This window comes from Equus asinus, chromosome 13 (assembly GCF_041296235.1).
Source record: "Equus asinus isolate D_3611 breed Donkey chromosome 13, EquAss-T2T_v2, whole genome shotgun sequence".
Taxonomy (NCBI): domain Eukaryota; kingdom Metazoa; phylum Chordata; class Mammalia; order Perissodactyla; family Equidae; genus Equus; species Equus asinus.
Window position 1 is genome coordinate 5,169,650 of NC_091802.1, and position 18,300 is coordinate 5,187,949.

The window sequence follows — 18,300 nt, forward strand, 5'->3', positions numbered from 1 at the left end:
GCTTCTTCTGAGCAGAAATGATCTTCTCAGATGTCTCCAGGCTTAGTCCCGGCCTGAGGGGCAGCAGCCTCTGTCATGCAGCCTTCAGAGTCTGATTATGAGGAGCACCCAGGAAGGGCGCTGTCTGGGGAGGCTGGAAAACCATGCTCACAGCCTCCTGCCGTGTCAGAAGAGGACTGAGGGATGCCCCCGTCTCTCTCTCTCTCTCACACACACACAGACACACGCACACCCCAAATATACACACACACGCCCCTGTTTTGTCTGACAAGACTGTGAACCATAACTTGTGTAACACTGCAGTCCACTCCGGGCCTTACCTCGCTTCGGGCTCGACAACAAAAGACAACTGGAAGGAAACCAGAGACCACCTGGCTCCATGTGACAATCTAGCTGGACACGGGAACATCCAGGGGAGCGTTAAAAAGTACCCACACCTGAGCCCCAGCCTGGACCACCGAGTCAGCTGCTCTGGGCACAGGCCTGGGCAAGGCGGTTTGCAAAGCTCTCAGGTGATTCTGCGGAGCAGAACCGCTGCTGGGGAAATAAAACTGACATCCACAAAGGGAGAAGGCCAACTCGTTTCACTGAGACTGCAAATGCTGGCTGGGAGCAGAGCAAACAGGGGAGGAGGCCAATTGGACCCCTCCTGACTGTGGAGCCCAAAAAGACATAAAGTGTGGCCAAGAGGGACTCGTCCAAACTCTACGGGGTGCTCCAGATTGGGGACCCCTGACATAAGAGGTAGGGAAATTACCAGAATTTCAGGAAACTCATTCAGTGAAACCAAGTCCCCTTGTCTTGGAAATTCCACCCGGGAGAACTTGCTAGAAGCAGAGGACTCTTTCTGAGAGCTTGCAGGGGTATAAGCTGCAAAGAGCCTGAAGAACACGGTGCCTCCCTTTGTCTCCCTCCCCGTAACATTTCCATGGCTCTTCCAGCCTATCCTGCCGGACAGGTTAGAAAGTTTCCAATAGAAGTTTACGTGAATTTACGTGAAGATCAACATCTAATAATGACTCGATTTAAGGGCGCGTGAAAGACAGCCGGAAGAACCCATTTCCTCAAGTTTCGTTCTAATAAGCTGCCAGCATGGCAAGGTGGAGTGGGGTCTAGACAGACAGGGCAGGTAGCAGGGGCCCTTTCCAGCTGGGGGTTAGAGCAAAGTGGACTTGACGTGTGACTTGGAGACATTTGGTTCCCTGGGCGGTGCTGTGAGAGATTATCTGTGCAATGTTTGAGCTCTTTCTAATGATTTTGATTAAAAAGGAACCCTATCTGCACACATATAACACTATGCACACGGACCCTTCACAACATAGATTTCATCCTTGCAGAATTCCCTGGAGGTGAGGGGAGGGCACTGAGAACCCGGGGGCCTCTCGCTGTTACACGGGCTGGCTCTGGCAGTGAGAATAGCCTTGGCACCACAGGTTTCAGGCATACCTAAAGCTCCTGTCGCCGTTGATTCCAGGTTCTCCATGCCCTGCAGGGTCTCTTGGGATGTGTTCTGCAGAGTACACAAAGCTGGGCGCTGTCTCTTTAAATAGTAGAGGCTGAGAAGCTCTCAGGCCACCATGACATATCCCAGCATTGGACCAGCCCCTGAATAAACTGGAAAGACGCCTGGTCTGGCTTCAGTTACAGGGAGCACCACCAGGGAGCATCTCGGGGAGCCTGTTTGGAAGCTGTGGGGCTTAGAGTCTGCCAGCCGGCCGCTGGTCTCTCCGCTGCCCTGTGGGGAGGGCTTTGCCTTCGCATCCCTTGCTTTTGACTGCAAAGAAAGCCGCGTGGAGGAAGGGGTTACACTGTTTGGCCCGGTGAGTTTCCTTGGCAAACTGTGCCTCTGGGTGGTGTGTGCTTATGCTGCACGGAGAGCAGCCCGGTCTCCCACCCCTGCAAACCGCAAATGGAAAGGATTGCAGAGGAGACTGTGCATTTGTGTTGGAACTGGCTCGAGAGTCAGAGGATTTTTTAAATCCTTGGTTAAAAGCTGGACATGTACTCTGGCTGGGGTGGCAAGAAGAACCACCTGAGAGCATCTAGAAACTCCAGTACATCCAGATTTGAAGGGAGAAAGGGGTCCAGGTGCTCTTCCCTGATGGGAAACCGCTCTGTGCCCACAGCTGGCACGGGACCTCAGACTGGAAGCAGGTTGGGGAGCAGCTTCCACCTGTAGCGGGCCCTGGCCGGCCCTGGGTGTGGCCAAGCCTGCTCAGCACTGCCCTGGGCAGCATTTCGTCTTCCACCACTGGGAGCCCAGCCAGACAGTGAAAGATGGATGGGTTCCCATGTCCCGCAGCTCACGGTGTGCTGGGTCCTGGTTATTGATTACAATATGGGGTTCAGAGGAAAGGAAGAAAGGAGATATGCCTTACAATATGCACACTTTTCTAGATGTATAGACTTCAGTAAAAAGTTTACTCAGAAGAAAAAAAGGAAGAGAAAGAAAATCCTGAGTTAAATATGCTAATATTTGTAAAGTGCTTAGAATAGTCCCGGGTACATGGTGAGCACATAAATGTTGGTTAAATAAATAAAAGTCTGGATGGCATAAAGCAAGGCAATAATTCCTAGGGCAAACTTGACCTATAAAATGACCCCTGGAGGAGAGAAAATCCTTCCGTTTCTTCAGTTTGTTATTCCGCTCACACATGTGCTCCCAGCCTATGGGAGTTATGAGCTATTCTAGTTCAGGATGGTCAGGCTTGTCCGGAACGGCTGTTGTGAGGGGTAAATGCGACATAATAATAATAAAGACAAGAACTTATTGGGCACTGGCCCCTTAATATGTTCCAGACCCCTAGCTAACTGCTTCACACCCTTTTCTCCTTTGATCATCACCATAACCCTTTAAAATAGGCATTATTTCCTATCTGCTGATGAGAAAACCCAAGCTCAGCAAACTCTGGCAAATTCAAATTCACAGCCCTGAGCAAGCAGGTAATCAGGTTTGTCTGAGCCCAGAGCCGGGATGCCTAACCATCGGACCACACCACCCCTCAGGGACATGTGTAAAGTCCTGCTGAAGTGACCGCCAGACGACGGACATTGAATAAGAGTTTTACAAGTATTCTTTTTCAATTTGATAATATAAGAATTTTGAAAAGACCATTGTTTGAAGAATTTTTCAAATAATTTAGTTTTACTTAAAAATAAGAATATACAATTAGCTACAATAAGCAGCTATTTCAAATAAAAACTAAAATAGTATGGAATTGTTTGACATTTAGAGTGAGGAGGCTTTATGACAGAGTACACTAGCCAGTAGAGGGGTGTGTGTGTGTGTGTGTGTGTGCACGGCTGCGTTAGTCCTTAGCAGGCAAAGGCCTCTAACACCCACAGACGGGCTCCCTGTTCTCGCATCAAGCCTGGCCTGCCCAGCGCACCAGCGCCGCGCCCGGAAGGGTCAGCCTCTATCTCTGTAATGCGGACCCACCAGGTTCAGGAGGCTGCGAATCAGCTGATTTCCCTGGCTGCTCTTCCTCCACCTCAAATGGCCAATTCCCCACCCTGTGACCGGGGATGCCCGCCGAGGCTGGGAGCCAAGCCAGGGAAACTTCGCCTGGAGCATCCCCGGTTGTGGTCTGGTTTTACCCAGGCTGCGAGGAGCCCGACCCCAGGGCCCGCAGTTTCATAGCTGGCAGACTCTCCCTCCTCCCTCTAACTCTCACCCAAGCAGGGCCCACTCGATCGGTCCCCTGAGAGCCTAGGAACCCGGTACAATGCCGGGGAGCAGACACTGATAGGGTGGGCGGGCGGGCGTGGTGCAGGTGTGCCCAGCTAAGACGCCAGGGCAGGCCAGGTGCACCAGGACCCGACAGCAGAGGGACGTCCTCCAGCGCTGACGTGCCAGCTCCTCCCTCCCCGCAGGAGAGGAGTCCAGCCTCGGGCCCCGCGTGGGCGCTGTCCGCGTGCGCGCGCCCCAAGCCCGGAGCTGGGCCCCGGCGGGGGCGACCTCTAGCGGGCTCTCCCCGCGCGGGCGGAGGGGGCGGAGGGGGCGGAGGGGGCGGAGGGGGCGGAGGGGCCGGTTTATTGGTCAACACTTGGTTTCCACGAACTCGGCGGAGCCGGGGAAGCGGAGGTGAGAAAGCTCAGCTGCCTCCCAGTTTCGAGTAAAAGTCGCAGGGTTTTGATCAACTTTCTCCTGAGGCGTATTTAAGGCCGTGTAACTGTCACTGCCCTCCCTCCCTCCTGCCCTCTCTCCTCCCCGAGTCCCGCCCTCCAGCACACGCCGACCCAGGGACACACCCTACTGCAGCGACGCAGACAGGGCGTTGTTCCCGTTAAAGGGGAACGCCGGGAGCCTCCCTCTGGCCCCTTGCTTCGCGCGCGCAGCCCCGCAGCGCAGCTGACTTTGGGGACGCCAGCAGCCGAGCGCACGCACCGAGTTTGCGCCTGAGGCCGTTCTGAGGATCGGCGACAGCTATCCCTTTGGGCTGTAAGTGCTTTGGTAGAGAAAGTAGAGGAGATGGAGGAGAAACGTGGGCATCTTCCGTCGATGGTGCCAGAAAGCGCGGAGCAGTCGCGGGCTTTGGACTAGCCAGGTCTCCGAGCTTTCTGTCCCGAGCGCGGCAGACAGACCACAGTCTGTCTCGTATCGTTCCTACTAGGCCTGTAGGATTACAGTGCGGAGTGCCTTGTGCTCTGTAAACCCTAAGGGGCGCGGGTGATGGGGTCCGCATATGGGGCAGGGGCGGAGCAGTTTTCGCCTCTTGGAGAGGCGCCTACTCGGGGACTCACTGGCAAAGCGGACCCTGAGGTGGACGTCCGGGGGTCCTGGACGCCTGTGGTTTCCCCATTTCTAGTCATATACCCGATCTTCCCTCTCTGGTACCTCTCCGGCGCTGGGAGCCACTGGATTTAATTTAAACCTTCTGGGATACATCAGAAAACTGTGCTTATTTCTTCCCGAACATTCCAGGGTTCCTTTGAATGTATTGCTTGTGGAGCGGAAGGGAAGGGTCTGGGATTGGGTACTTTTAAAACCGAGTTACAGAAACATTGTCTCCCTGGCTCAAGACTGTCCTGAAATGGTCCCCAAGACGCAGCTGGTCCTTCACAGCCCTGCACATCCTCTGACAGGTTACCCCTGTCTTAAGCTCCGCACTCGGTAGAACGAAGGGCTAGGACCGCACAACTTCGGATAGAAGATGTCCTGCCCCCTCCGACCAACTGCAGTTCTCCTGAGACTCAACCCTTTACCCTCCGCCTCTCCTTCCCACCGGACATCTGCTCCTCTCCATCCAGAGTCCTGGGCCTGTGTCCCGCAGCGTCGAGGCTGGACAGGGTCGTCCCGCGGCGACCGTGCGTGGGGCTAGCCCGGAGCGGCACGGCCCAGCCCGCGAGGCTGCCCGGGGAAGCGCGCGGCGGGCGGGAAGCGCAGGGTCCGGGCGACTCTCCCCGGCCTTTCTTTCCTCCCCACACTTCCCGGCCGGCTCTGCGCCGTCTCTCCGGAGCCGCCGTGTCTCTGCCAGGCCCGGCTGGGGCCAGGACGGCTCCCTTGCGCTGGCAGAACTGGGTGGAAACTTGGAGACTAGCGGAACGCGGAGCGCACTGGGGTCTGGGAAACCAGCTGGCCGCCGCGCGCTCCCGCACGGCACGCCGCTGGTGTCCCCAGGCCTCTCGCAGGAATCTGGGCGCCTACCCCTCTCCTCGATCTCCACCCCACAGGGGAACGTGCGCTTTCCTCTTTCTGTCCCCTTCCCCAAGTTGGGCTGTCCCCGGGAGGCGCCCGGGGTAGGTGGAGGCTGCTGTGGTCTCTGGTCGTTATTCTGGAAAAACCTCTTCTCCTGGGGTGACTTAGACGTGCGTACCACTTGTTTTGTTCCAAAAGCAAAAGATGTTCTGTCGCAGGCGGGCCCCGCTGAGCGCTGGTCGGGGATCCTACGGTCGGCGGCTGCCCTCTCTCGGCCGGCCGCCGGGCGGCTTGGAGGCGCCCCAACCCGGGCGGCAGGCGGCGGGCGGGGGGCGGGCGCAGTGCCAGGCCCGGGCGTTCTGCTCGCGCGGGGACCCTCCGCGCGCTCCTCCCTCCCTCGCCGCTTCGATCGGCCTCACGTCCAGCTTCGGCTCTCTCTCCCGGCAGGCAGAAACTCCGCTGAGCAGAACTTGCCGCTACAATGCTCCTCCTGTTGCTGGGTATCATTGTCCTCCACGTCGCCGTGCTGGTGCTGCTGTTCGTCGCCACGATCGTCAGCGTGAGTGTCCGAAGGGCAGCGGGCGGGCGGGGCGCCCAGTGCTGACCCAGTGCTGGGCCTCCGGGGCAGCGATTCCAGCTGTGCTCCCTCTAGTTCAGGACTGTGTGACAGTTGCAGACAAGGAGAAGGCTCAGACATCCCCGGGCAATTTGCAGTTTGGCAATCTGCCCCTTTTCGGTTGTTTTGAGAAAACCAGAGCACACTCAGGGATAGGAAGCAAGCAAGTGCTGGACTAGGAGGGCTGTGCGGACCTCTCTGTAAGCCCCATAACTTCGGTGCAGATCCAGGGTCCCTCGCCTTCATTTGATAGGTTTGTTTAGCATTTTTTCTTGATGCTGGTTCTTGAGAAAGAAAGTGGAGTATTTATGAAGGCTTGTTTTTCTCCAAATGTCATAATTCAGATGGGTGGCTTAGCTGGTAAACACCCTTTAGGACTTGCCATCGGAAAGTTAAACTCGGCTTTTCTAGAAAAGAGTTCCCAGTCCCAGGTCTGCTTTATGATGTGCAAACAGGACCTCTTTAGTAGAGCATCCACACTTTACTTTATTTTAGTAGAGTCATCAGGATAACTCGTGTTATAGAACCATCAACCGTCAAGAACCTTAGATTTGAAACTCTTTTCTTAAAGATGAGCACAGACTCAGGCAGCCAGTGACTGTGGCTTTCGCCTCTTAATATAAGGCAAGTCCTGGCCTTGATCTTCTTGTCTGATTCAAAGGTCGAGAAGTAATTATGTCAGAGTGAGAAACAATGATGTTGAGGATTTGTGAATTGGTTTATCATTTACAAGTATCTTTATTACATCTTAACTGTGCCCATAATGTTGTTGGATCGATAGGAATTGTAAGTAAGGAAGTAGGCTCAGAGAGGTGGTGGCTTGGGGAATGTCACCGAAGGAGATCTGGGCAGAAGAAATGACTTGAATGCAGGTGTCCTGGGTTGAGTCCATGGCCCCTTCTACTGTAGTACACACCTCTGCATGTAATAGCTTCTGTTGTGTGTGGTCCTTTCCCGTTTACAAGGTGCTTTTCGCTTGCAAAACACTGGCCCTCCTGAATACTGAGCCCGATGTCTGAGCCAGACCGCCACCTGGTCTTCTGTCCAGCGTGCCTGGGCCTCTGGCTGTGCAACGTCAGGCAGGGCGGGGGCAGGCCAGGGAGATGGGTCGAGGAGGCTGCTCCTTGCCTTCCCTTGCTCTTCTCCTCCCCCCTTCCTTCACTCCTCGCTACCTCCCCTGATTTTGTTGTCTGGTTCTTTCTAGCAATGGATCGTGGGCAATGGACATGCGACTGACCTCTGGCAGAACTGTAGCACTACCTCAGGCAACGTCCAACACTGTTTCTCATCGTCAGCAAACGGTGAGACCGGCTTTTTGCTCTGCAAGCCCCTCCTTTCTATCTGTGACACTGTTCTCAGTCCAGACCTGAAGCACTTGTTCTTGGAAGACACCAGCTTGAAGGTTGTTGCTGGGGTGGGGAAGAATGTGACAGGGGGCGGTGAATCCAAGACAAAGGAGAGAGTCAGTGGTTTCCCTGGCTTAGCTGAGATCCTGGGAACCGTTGCATGTTCTCTCTACCTAGAGAAATGCCCTGGCTCCCTCTTCATCACTGGGTGGAAGGCTTCTCGGGAATGAAGAAATGTTGACACAGATAAACAGTAAAGGGGGCATGATGGTGAAATCTTAGGCAGACCCCATTGGGACTTTTGATCCAACTGGTGTCTTTGGTTTGGTGACTGTCTCTCTCCAGAAATGTCCTGCCTCTTCCTGTTGCAGTGACAGTGGGGCTGTCCCAAGGATGGTTGGGCCAGTTTTTGGTTCCCAGTTACAAGACTGCCTTTCCAGGTCTTGGGCCTCAGTGGTGCCACTTAGTATCAAAACCTTTGGGGGCTGGCCTCATGGCATAGTGGTTAAGTTCATCTGCTCCGCTTCCACGGCCCAGGGTTCATGGTTCACATCGCAGGCCCGGACCTATATACCACTCATCAAGCCATGCTGTAGCGGCATCCCACATACAAAATAGAAGAAGACTGGCAAAGATGTTAGCTCAGGGCCAGTCTTCTTCACAAAAAAGAAAACAAACAAAAGCAACAAAAAACCTTTGAATGTTTGCTTGTTCAAGACGGGGACTTGAAGCTATTTGCAAAACCCTAAACTGAGTGTGGGAGGGTCCTTCATCCAGAAGTTTGTATTTCTCCTCTGTCCTCAGCATCTTTGCTTATGAGACATGGGAAAGCAGGTCTACTTGAATTCAAGTTAAGGGGTTAATTGGCAGCAGAGGCACCCACTAGATACCTCAGGTACCCAGAGGGGAGGAGTGCCAGCTGGGGGCCCTGTGTCTGTGGATGCTGAGAGGCAGAGATAGATAGCGTGCATTCTTTTTGGTGGTTGGTGGTATTTAGTGGTAACGTGGACCCTGGAAGGGGCCACAATGCTTGGTGTTGAGGACACAGTGGCTCTGGCTCGGCATGGTCTCATGTTCCAAAGGATGTGCCCTTGGCCTGGAGAAGGAGGAGGCTATAGATATGGTACATACCCTGGGGGTAAAAGACCAATACAGTACAGATTTCAGTGTTGCTGCAGCTACTCAGAGATCCAGTATTTCTGTTGAAGATGCTACACCTGATGAGAGAAACCAGTTTAGATCCAGCTCCACAGAGCAGGCAGTGAAGTGGCCTAAGTTCTGGCCTTGCTCAGTCCAGTTTCCCTGCCGCACTTTGCTCCCACGGGCCCTGCACCCAGTAGCACCCAAGCTGTCACTGAAGCATTACAAACTGAACAGCTCGAACCTCAGTATAAAGAGAAACTGCTAGAATAGTCATTTTTAGCACGTCTTGGGAGGATAGGCAAGGAGCGGAGAAGCCTGCTTTACGCTTCCACCTTCCTGGGGGGAAAGGAGGGGAGGCCCCAGTCTTTAAACCGAGCAGTCCTTAATCTTTCCTCTGTGTGTGTGAAGGATACTGAATGAAAACCGTCCTAGAGGTTGCATGGTGAGTTGGCAACCAAGTAACTGAAATATTCATGAGTGCCTGAGAATGAGGAGATGGCACTGCTTGTCCCCAAAGCCACAGCATCCGGTGTCTCCCCTTCAGGCTCTGGCTGAGGTTCCCTGAAGGCTAGGATGGGCGTCTCCTCGCTCACCACTGACACCTGGTGGTCACACGTGGTGACTCAGCCCCAAAGGGCAGGCTTTCCCTGAGACCAGGCAGCCGCACAGGCGCCCTTCCCAAGTGGCATTTGGCCATGCGGGGTTGGCACAGAATCCTGGACTCTTAGGCCCGGAAGGGGGCAATTTGGCAGGCGCGTTGAAGCCCAGCTGGGTCTCAACAGAGATTGAGGCGACAGAGGAGCAGCTCTCGAGATTGTGCTGGAGCCTTCAGCAGGCAGGAGAGCAACTTTGCCTCCTGGCCTGTTGTTGACTCACTTTCCGCACCACACTAGCAGCAGATCTCCAAGAGGCGCTTGTGTTGTTTACATCAGGAAGCTTCTTGTTTCTCAACTGGCTCTGTGTGCCAAGCTCATCTTCTTGGGTTCCTTTACAATAATTATGGGATCTTGAGCGTGGCTTCCAAATCCGCATGGTGGCTTTCTGTGGGCTGGATCCCTGAGTGTTGTCGCTCTGCATCTGTCTTCTCAGTGCCCACGGGAAGGGCATTTTGAGGAAATCTGGATATGCTTTTAGCAAGCTGGGTTAATTTGGATGTGGGCTTATTCTAAGTTAGCAGTTTCCATTTAAGCGTCCCCAGGTGTCCTTATCTCTGCTGATATCTTCTGACGAATTGGCTGTGTTATACCTGCAGATCCGAGGGGGGTCAATCCTCGGGGCCCCCCCCGTACCTTTTCGATTGGGTTTAACAATTTCTGTGACAAACAATGTGTTGAAAAAATACATCATTTTTAACAATTAGACTGCTTTATAGCTGAACGCTATGAGTTGGAAATGATTTACCTTGGTCTGAATTTGCTCTTAGAATGGTTGCAACATACTTTTTATTTAAGTAATCCATAGTAATTCCTTGTGGGTATCAATTTGTGAAGAATACACTGTGCGTGTGCTTTGTGAAAATGCGTTGGTTTGCGTGACCCGCTATTTTTCTGAAGGGGCTCGTTTTTGTGTGTGTGGGGCCGGGGCACAGCACCTCTCCAGGCCTGGCCAGTCGCTCTCTTTTCCGTATGAACCGTGCCCTGTGCCGCGTCAACGGCAGGGTAGTCCCAAGTGAATGTTACACAGTTTGAAGGAGGCAGATCAGACCTTCCCCCGAAGCTGCCTCTTGATATTAGGAGCAGTTTTAGATTTCTTGCCAGCTGCTCTCAACTCTGCCTGCCTTCCCATTTTCTGAATTTCTTAACACACTTTCTGGCCCCATCCTGATCCTGGCTGCAGGTGGAGGAGGAAGAGGAGTGGTGGGGGTATATTCTGGAACTCGGCCCGGGCTCAGGGAATACAAGGACCTGGAAGCTGTGGACCTTGCCCTTGATGGCCCTGAGCCGCTTTGAGGAGTCAGGGATGAATCACTGTGAGGGCAGCGGAGGCCGATGTCCAAGGACTGGGGGCAGGCAGGCAGGGCCAGAGTTCAGGGGAGGAAGAAGAAGGCAAGTCTCGTGTGGGAGGTGGAATTTGATCCATCCTCTGAAGGATGGGCAGGATTTAAATAAACACAGGCAAGGAGGAGGATGTTCCTTGTCAAGGCAGTGACGTGACCTAAAGCAAGAGGAAAGCACTGCAGGTGCCGGGTAGACCAGTGGGCTAGGGTGCAAGTTAGGATTCGGATTGATTGCCTATAACAAAATATCTTCAAATGGCAGTGGTTTTTTAAAATAAGATAGTTTATTTCTCTCTCTTTTAAAGGAAGTCTGGAAGTAGGCAGCCCGAGATAGGTGTGGCAGTTCCATGAAATTGTCAGAGAATCAGGCACTTTCTAGCTCGTTTCTTTGCCATCTGTTGGGTTTGGCCCTCATTCTCACAGATCAAAAGGCTGCTAGAGCTCCAGCCATCTCATCCATGCTTCAAGCAATTGAATGGAGAAAGGAGAAGGAGAAGAATGTGTCCCTCTCCCTTTTAATGAAACAACTCCAGATAGACCACACACTTCTGTTTCTATCTTTTATTGGAACTTAGTCACACAGCCACACCTAGTTATAATGAGGCTGAGAATGCAGTCATTCAGCCTCTCGGGAAGCAGGCATTCTCAGTTCATAGACCTTTAATAGCATGCACCTCGCAGAAAGCCTGGCTTGAAGTGCTTCTCTCCTCGGCTTTGACCATAGCCAGTTGTACTCTTTTACGATAGCTCTGCTGGGCCCTAGGCTACTTCAGAGCAAGGCCCAAGTGTTTTCTGAATCTTCAAATATTCCATCTCTACTGTATCCTGGGCTCCATCAGCAGTGCCACATTCTTGCAGTGACCCGTTATGGGAAACTGTAGAACCCTTAGACTTCTTTCTCTCCCACCTCCCCAGTCAGTAACGAAATCTACTGTTTCATGATGTCTCTTGAATCTCTGTTTCTTCCAGTCCAGACCTCTCTTCTGAACTCCAGACCCAAATACCCAGCTTCCTACTAGACAGTTCCACTGGGGTGTCTTAGAGGCACCGCCAAGCCACTTGGTCTTCATCCTCCTCCACTTTGTCTGTTCCTTTGACAGTTTCTAGAATTTTAGTGAACTCTGCCTCCCCTGCCAGCGAGCTGCCGGTTTCCCTCTCCCTCCGTTCCCAGAAGCATCAGAAGTCCCACAGGCCCCTCTCAGTCCTTGTCTGTTGCCACGCCTGCAGTCACTTGTCAGAGCCGCGGCAGCAGCCTTCCAGCTCCTGGCCTTTCTTGCTTCTTTGTAACTCATTTTTCACATTGAATCCAGCATGATATTTAAAAAAATACAAACCTAGTTATATTACTCCCAATTTAAAACCTTTCAGAGGCACCTTGTTGGTCTCAATCTTCAGATGAAAATCTTTACTAAGGTCCCTAGGAATCTACCTGAATGATCTGTTTCCCCATTGTCTCATTTCCCATCTCTCCTCCCCTTCATTCTGGAAGTTCAGCCTTTTCTTAGTTCCTTGATCGTGAACTTCCACCTCTTGCTGTGCCTTCTCCCTTTCTCTGTTCTTTCATTCAGAGCTATTCGTTGAACACCTGCCATGTACCAAACACCATTGTAGGCACCAGGATACAAGAGTGAGCAACAGCTTACATTTTCCTGGGTGAATCAGTCAACAAACATGGATACTTTGGGGCTGTGATAGGAACTACTAAGAGAGTAAAACAGGGTGATGTGCAATGAGGGATTGGGGTGGGGAGGGGAGGCCTCTTGGAGGAGTACCCCTTGAGGATGACCAGGAGTCAGCCAAAGGAACATGGTGGCAGGTGCCAGGCAGAGGGACCATTTGGTACAAGATTGCTGGGGAGGGAAGGAACCTGGCAGAGTTGAGGAGCAGAGCGCAGTCCAGAATAGTGGGAACAGAGAGAGCAAGGGGTAGGATGGCAAGCCATCCCATAGGTCCTTCTAGACTCTGGTACAGAGTTTGCTGCGTATGGAGGCCTCTCTCATTTTTACAATTGCATTTAGATCTATTCTATCTTATATGTGTTTCTAAACTGTCTATTTTCTTCCACGTTGGAATAGCAGTCCCGGGCATTTATAAGACAGAACATATCAGAAATCTTACAAAGTAGAAATGCACCGATTTATTTCCAGTATTATCCTGGGTCGCGGGGTTCTCAGCACTTCCGTGGTTTTCTTTTCCTCCGCTGCCCTCCTCATTTTCCTCATTGAGATCTTTTACCTTCACAATCAGGAAATAACTGTGTTAGGAAATTAGCATTGAGTAACAAATAGGTTCTCTCTGCCTTGATTAAGAAAGTGGGGTCTCAGGGCCTGAGGGCAGGGCCTGTGGGGTAGCGTGCACATGGCAGCCAGCCATCCAGAGACAGATGAGGCCAGGTCCTGGAGCCTTGCCTTTCAGGCTAATAAGATCTGAGCAGCTCTGGCTAGCACCTGGGGGTGGGCGTGTGCCACGCCTCCTCTTCCCCAAGTCCTACAGGCACCTAACTCCCGGAGGCCCTCATAGCATGGGGGAGTTTAAAATCTCCTGACCAGAGAAGGTTCAGCAAAACATTGGCCTTGCATTGAGTGAACTAATGCTTTTTGTTTTGAATTCTCCAAATTATCCAAGCCAAGATCAGAAGCCAAGAAAAGGGGCACTCATCGCCTTGCCTTTCTAAACAATAACAACAACAAACTCGTGGCAATCAGTAGGTTTTGGGCAGCATTAGACCAATATTTTGGATTAAAAATTAGAAAAAAATAAATCTTGCCAGTCTCAGGAGCCCCTGATTCCATGCACGGCGGTCTCCTGTTGTCTCCGTCTTCTGTGATTCCGGAGTATCTTGTTTATCCATTTGGTGGCATTGTCGTTTCAGCAAGGGCATCAGACCACTTCCTCGTCTGTGGCTCAACTTTTGGTCAGATTTCAGAAAACACAGGAGGCCCTCTGCATTTATGGGTTCATGTTTTGCAATTTGAAATCTCTGCGGCTCCCCGGGCCAACCCACAAAATCTGCCCAAGTAATGGCTCTTGATTTGACAGGCGCTTGTGGGATGCCGAGGCAGGCGAGGAGAGGCAGGGGATGGGATGTGGTGTCATAATGTTGGTGTTTCAACCCTCAACGTCTCTCATCAGATGCCAGCATCCAGGAGTTAATTTGGAATGCTTTTTGGACCATATGGCCCTTGAAGCTTACAGTCTCTGCTTTTTAAAAGATTTCGGTTGCATTCCCAGGATGCTGGGGGAATCTGGTAACAGTTGAGAAAGCATCCCTTGTATTTCAGGAGCAGGGATTGGCCAGGATGCAGCCTGAGGTTGTGGATGTTGGTTTTCGGTGCCTGAGAGAAGGATGTCTGGCACAAAGCCTTCTAAGTGTGCAGTGGCCGGCACACACATAGACTTCCAACGTCGGCAGGGACCTGGGAGGTCATCAAGTCCGTCCCTCCTCCCTGTCCCACCCAGCTTCACACCACTCTGCAATATGTCCGCCGTGTGCTCATCCTACCAGTGATGGGGAACTCATTCCCTTTCAAGAGAGCCCCTTTCATTTTTGAAGAGCTAACAATGTGGTCCATTCATTTATTCTTCAAATATGTTGACCACATCCTATGTGCCACACACTGTTCCAGAAACTGAGCACACAGAGATGAACCAGAAAGACCAGGCCTCTGCTCTTGTGGAGCTCACAGTTACTTGGGGGAGCCAGAGAATACACAATAAATCAACAGTTGTCGAAACTGCCCTGCAGGAGACAAATAGAGTGATGAACTAGAAAGCCGCCGCTGGGGAGGAAGCAGCTGGTCACAGAAGGCCTCTTCCTTCCATAGTCATGTGGATTGAGACTTAAAAGACGGGGAGGGGCCAGTCATGTGAAGAACCGCAGGAAGAAAATTCCAGGAGGTGATGGAAAGGGCCAAGCCCTGAGGCACGAAAGACTTTGGTGTGCTCCCCAGTGACAGGGGCCAGTGCGGCTGAGTGAGCCAGCTGGAGGAAAGGGTGTGGGGTGAGGCGGGGAGGAAGGTGGGGGCTGGATCGCTGAGGCCTCACTGGCCGTGGTGCTGAGGGGGACAACTGGGGCATCATTGAAGGCATTTAAGCAGAAGAGTGGCGTGATTTGGTTTGTGATTTGAAAGCTCATTCTGGTTGTTATGTGGAGAATGTATTTCAGGCAGGGGCAAGGGTGGGGCTGGGGACCAGTGAGGAGGCTACGGCAGTGGTCCAGGCTGGGCGTGATGATGATGATGATGATGATGATGATGGTGACGGTGATGATGATGGTAAGAATATCAGCGGCTCATGTAGCTGCCCAGTACTCTTCTAAGAGCACTGCATTCAGTCCGCACAGGAACTGTAGGAGGTGGGTCAGGTGGCTTGGGTAGGGAGACGGGGTGGAGAAGGGGACAATGCTGATGGATTGGATGTGGGGGGGTTAGGACAGGATTGTTGGGGATAACTTCCAGGTTTTTGGGCTTGAGTAACTAGGTGTACAATGGGGTCTTAGACTGAGATAGGGGAGACAGGGAGGAAGAGGCTGTTTTGGGGGAGGAATAGAAATTAGGATTTGTGTTTTGGCCATCGGAGACGGCAGCAGAGCGCTTAGATTTGGAAATCTGTAGCTCGGGGAGAGGTCTGCACTGGAAATTCAAATGGGGGATCCTGAGTCTATACAGGAGAGTATCTGATGTCGTGGTGCTGAATAACATTACTTGGGGAGTATATGAGAGGACAGGGTGGAAAGAAGGGAACAGGGTCCAGAATCCAGTCTTGGGATCGTCAGGTGTTAATGGGGGACAGGAAGGAGTTAGCAGAAGTGATTGGGAAGGAGTGGCCTGTGATGTGGGAGGCGTGCCAGGAGATGTTGTTATGAAGAAATGAGCTTGTTAGAGCCAAGACTGTCCCCTCTTTTGTGCAGTCATTTCTGGTTGTCCTCGTTCATGCCCGACGTGCTAGACTTGGTTTTCACCAGGTGGAGACTTCCTCAAGGAGTTTAAACCTCCGTAGCATCCCTGGACAGACTCTTGAAATATTCGGAGACTACACTTTATCTTCCCGGTCTTCCCTCCTCTGGGTGATGCTTCCTTCTTTCAGTGGCTTCTCTGGTGCTGCCGAGATTCCTCTGAAATGCCAGCTGTGTAAGGTACTGCCTCCAGATATCAGGCGTGGGCCTCTTCTTGCTCCTCTGAAGCTGGCACGGTGGTTTGGCTTGGGAGGTTGATGAGCAGAGAACAAGGGAAGCTCTTTCCATTTGTCCTACCCCTTATCCTTCCTCCCTTTCTATCTTTGGTGGATTCAACACCGAAAGAAAGCAGTAGGATCCTTTACGTCACTAGATGTCAAACGTATGACTGAATTTCTCAGCACCCTAGTGTGTTGCAGTGGAAAGCCCAGAAGACTGGGCCTCAGGAGTCCTTGCTTTTCTGCACCGGTGCTGCCTCTGACACACTGGGGACCTGGGCAGGTGCCCTGCTTGTCTAATGGATTGAGCGTTGAGGAGGGCGTGGAGTGGGGGCCCACCATGTCATGTGAGTCCCGGGGCCACTTCATATTCAGGATAGAATTGTGACACGGGGCATCCTGAGTGGAGGAAGCCTTTGAGCTGGTCCTTGGAAACTGGGTAGATCTTCAGTGGGCAGGGGAGGCGAGAAGGGCACTGTGCTTGGGGAAGGGTGGGTGGTTTACTGTGGCTGGTGGGCTGGGGTCTGTATTGATCCTAGCTCTTAATTTCCATGATGCTTGGCCTTTTTTTTTTTTTTCCCCATACTTTAGGACTAAAAAGGAGAGGGGGCCTCTGATTATTTTTATATGGAGAATGCCTTTTAAGCCCAAAGATCTTGAAAACAACCCAGTCAATCCCTTATCCCCCCTGTACATTCTCCACTAGTGCAGCTCATGATCAGGCAATTAAAAATGCCTCTCTCCTCTCCATTGTCATTTCTACGGCCAAACCCAGCATTTCTAAGTGGTCTGTTAAAAACAAAAACAAAAAGAAAAACAAAAAGTTCTCTGATAAATTAATTTGAAAAACACTAAAATTTAAAAGTTAAGCTGTCTTTTTTTTTTCATGGCAAATGTTCTTGTAGCCTTTACTATTTCATGGTATATCGTAATGCCCAAGGATGAAGGTCAATATACTTGACCCTGGAACCCACTCCATCTGTTTGTTTGTTAATCAACTGGTAGAGTCAGTCTTCTGACAATAATCCTTTGGGAAGCACAGCCCAAGCTGGTCCTCCTGTTACTAGAGTTTTCCAACCAGTGAATAAAGGAAGCCTCAAACAGCTTAATATTTTCAGGTAACCTCAGGTGCCTCGATGGCTGCATTATATTCAGATAAACTAGTTCCTGTGCCCGTCACAGAGCCTCGTAATTAGGAGCGCAGTTCATTGAGTGATGGCATCAGGTTTAGCTGGCACACCTTGACACGAAGGTTCTTCCTACCTGCTGATCCGTTTGCGTTCACTAGTTGCCAGCCATAGGTTTTGCTCTCGTTAAAATGCCCCCATGACTGTGCTCTGAAGGGGCCTCCCGTGTGGCCTTCCTCATTTTCGAGAGCTCCGGGCCAATGTCTGTGGGCAGGAACCGCATTCGGACTTGCATTCTGCACGGGTCACGGGCAAAGGCGGCCTGAGACCTGAGCCCCATTTGAAAGCTACCAGCTGGTCTGGATGGGAAGGAAGGTGAAGCCCTGCACATGCTCCAGCTGGTGGGCGATGCGTAAGCCAAAGGCCACATTGTTTAGGCTGGAGCACTCTTGGCAAGTCAGCTATTTCTGGAATGACATTTATATGGAGACGTAGGGAAAATGGCAGTTTGTGTGATGGCAGTGGGTTGGGAGGTTTGAGGGTGGGGAGCAGGCCTTGATGGTCATGTGCCTTTTGAAAACAGCCCAGCATTATGCAAACGGGTGGCACTATCTCCTCCACTTGTGATTCATCCCCTGATGGCCTCTTTCCTCCTGGCTTTTTTCCCTAATGGCCTCCCCAATTTATGCTCTGACTTTCATGCAACCGTCCTTCCTTGCATTTTCAAGAAAATTTGTTCTCTTAATTGAGTCAGAAAGCTTTTATGAATTGCCCAGAGTGGGACTCGAGGTGGGGCCGGGGATGAGAGAGGCGGCTGGCTCCATGCTGGTAATGAAGGATGCAGAAAGACGCAGATGAACTGGTACATTTAAAGTGCTTCATCCTTTCTGAGCCCTTAACTCACGAGATTGTCGGCCCCGGGCTAAGAATACAGCTGAGGGGGCAGATGTATTTCCTTCATTGCTTAGCTGCTGTGGCAGCTGGAATCTGACCTTGAAGGGAGCTTTGATCATTGTGCAACTCAAGCTTCCCCTTAGCTGCTGGGGGAACTGGGTCTGCTTGCAGCCACGGCCCACGTCAGAAAGCTGTCAGCAGCCCTTTTACTTGACTCCCTCATTAGATCAGGAGGACTGCAAAGAGTTTTAGGGCTTTTAGTTCCTGTGCTCAGCACCAAGGTTGGAGATCAAACACTGCCATTGGGAATTCCGCAAATACTTACCAGGCACTGAATGAGGCCTGGAGAATGACAGCGGCGCTCATCA

The 18,300-nt window shown here is 51.9% G+C and overlaps 1 protein-coding gene across 2 annotated transcripts in view; it reads left to right on the top strand.

Annotated features, from left to right (window-relative positions):
* Positions 1 to 1,569: 1,569 nt before the first annotated feature.
* Positions 1,570 to 18,300, top strand: part of PMP22 (peripheral myelin protein 22) — a 32,399-nt gene continuing 15,668 nt past the window's right edge. Inside the window, exons 1-3 of one of the 2 annotated variants that reach the window (XM_014864189.3) lie at positions 1,570 to 1,820; positions 6,086 to 6,197; positions 7,459 to 7,555. In XM_014864189.3, coding sequence (XP_014719675.1) covers positions 6,120 to 6,197; positions 7,459 to 7,555 — 175 coding nt within the window. In that variant the 5' untranslated portion in view covers positions 1,570 to 1,820; positions 6,086 to 6,119. Of the gene's footprint in view, positions 1,821 to 4,052; positions 4,442 to 6,085; positions 6,198 to 7,458; positions 7,556 to 18,300 lie in introns of those variants that run through there. The other variant, XM_014864187.3, reaches the window with a different exon arrangement.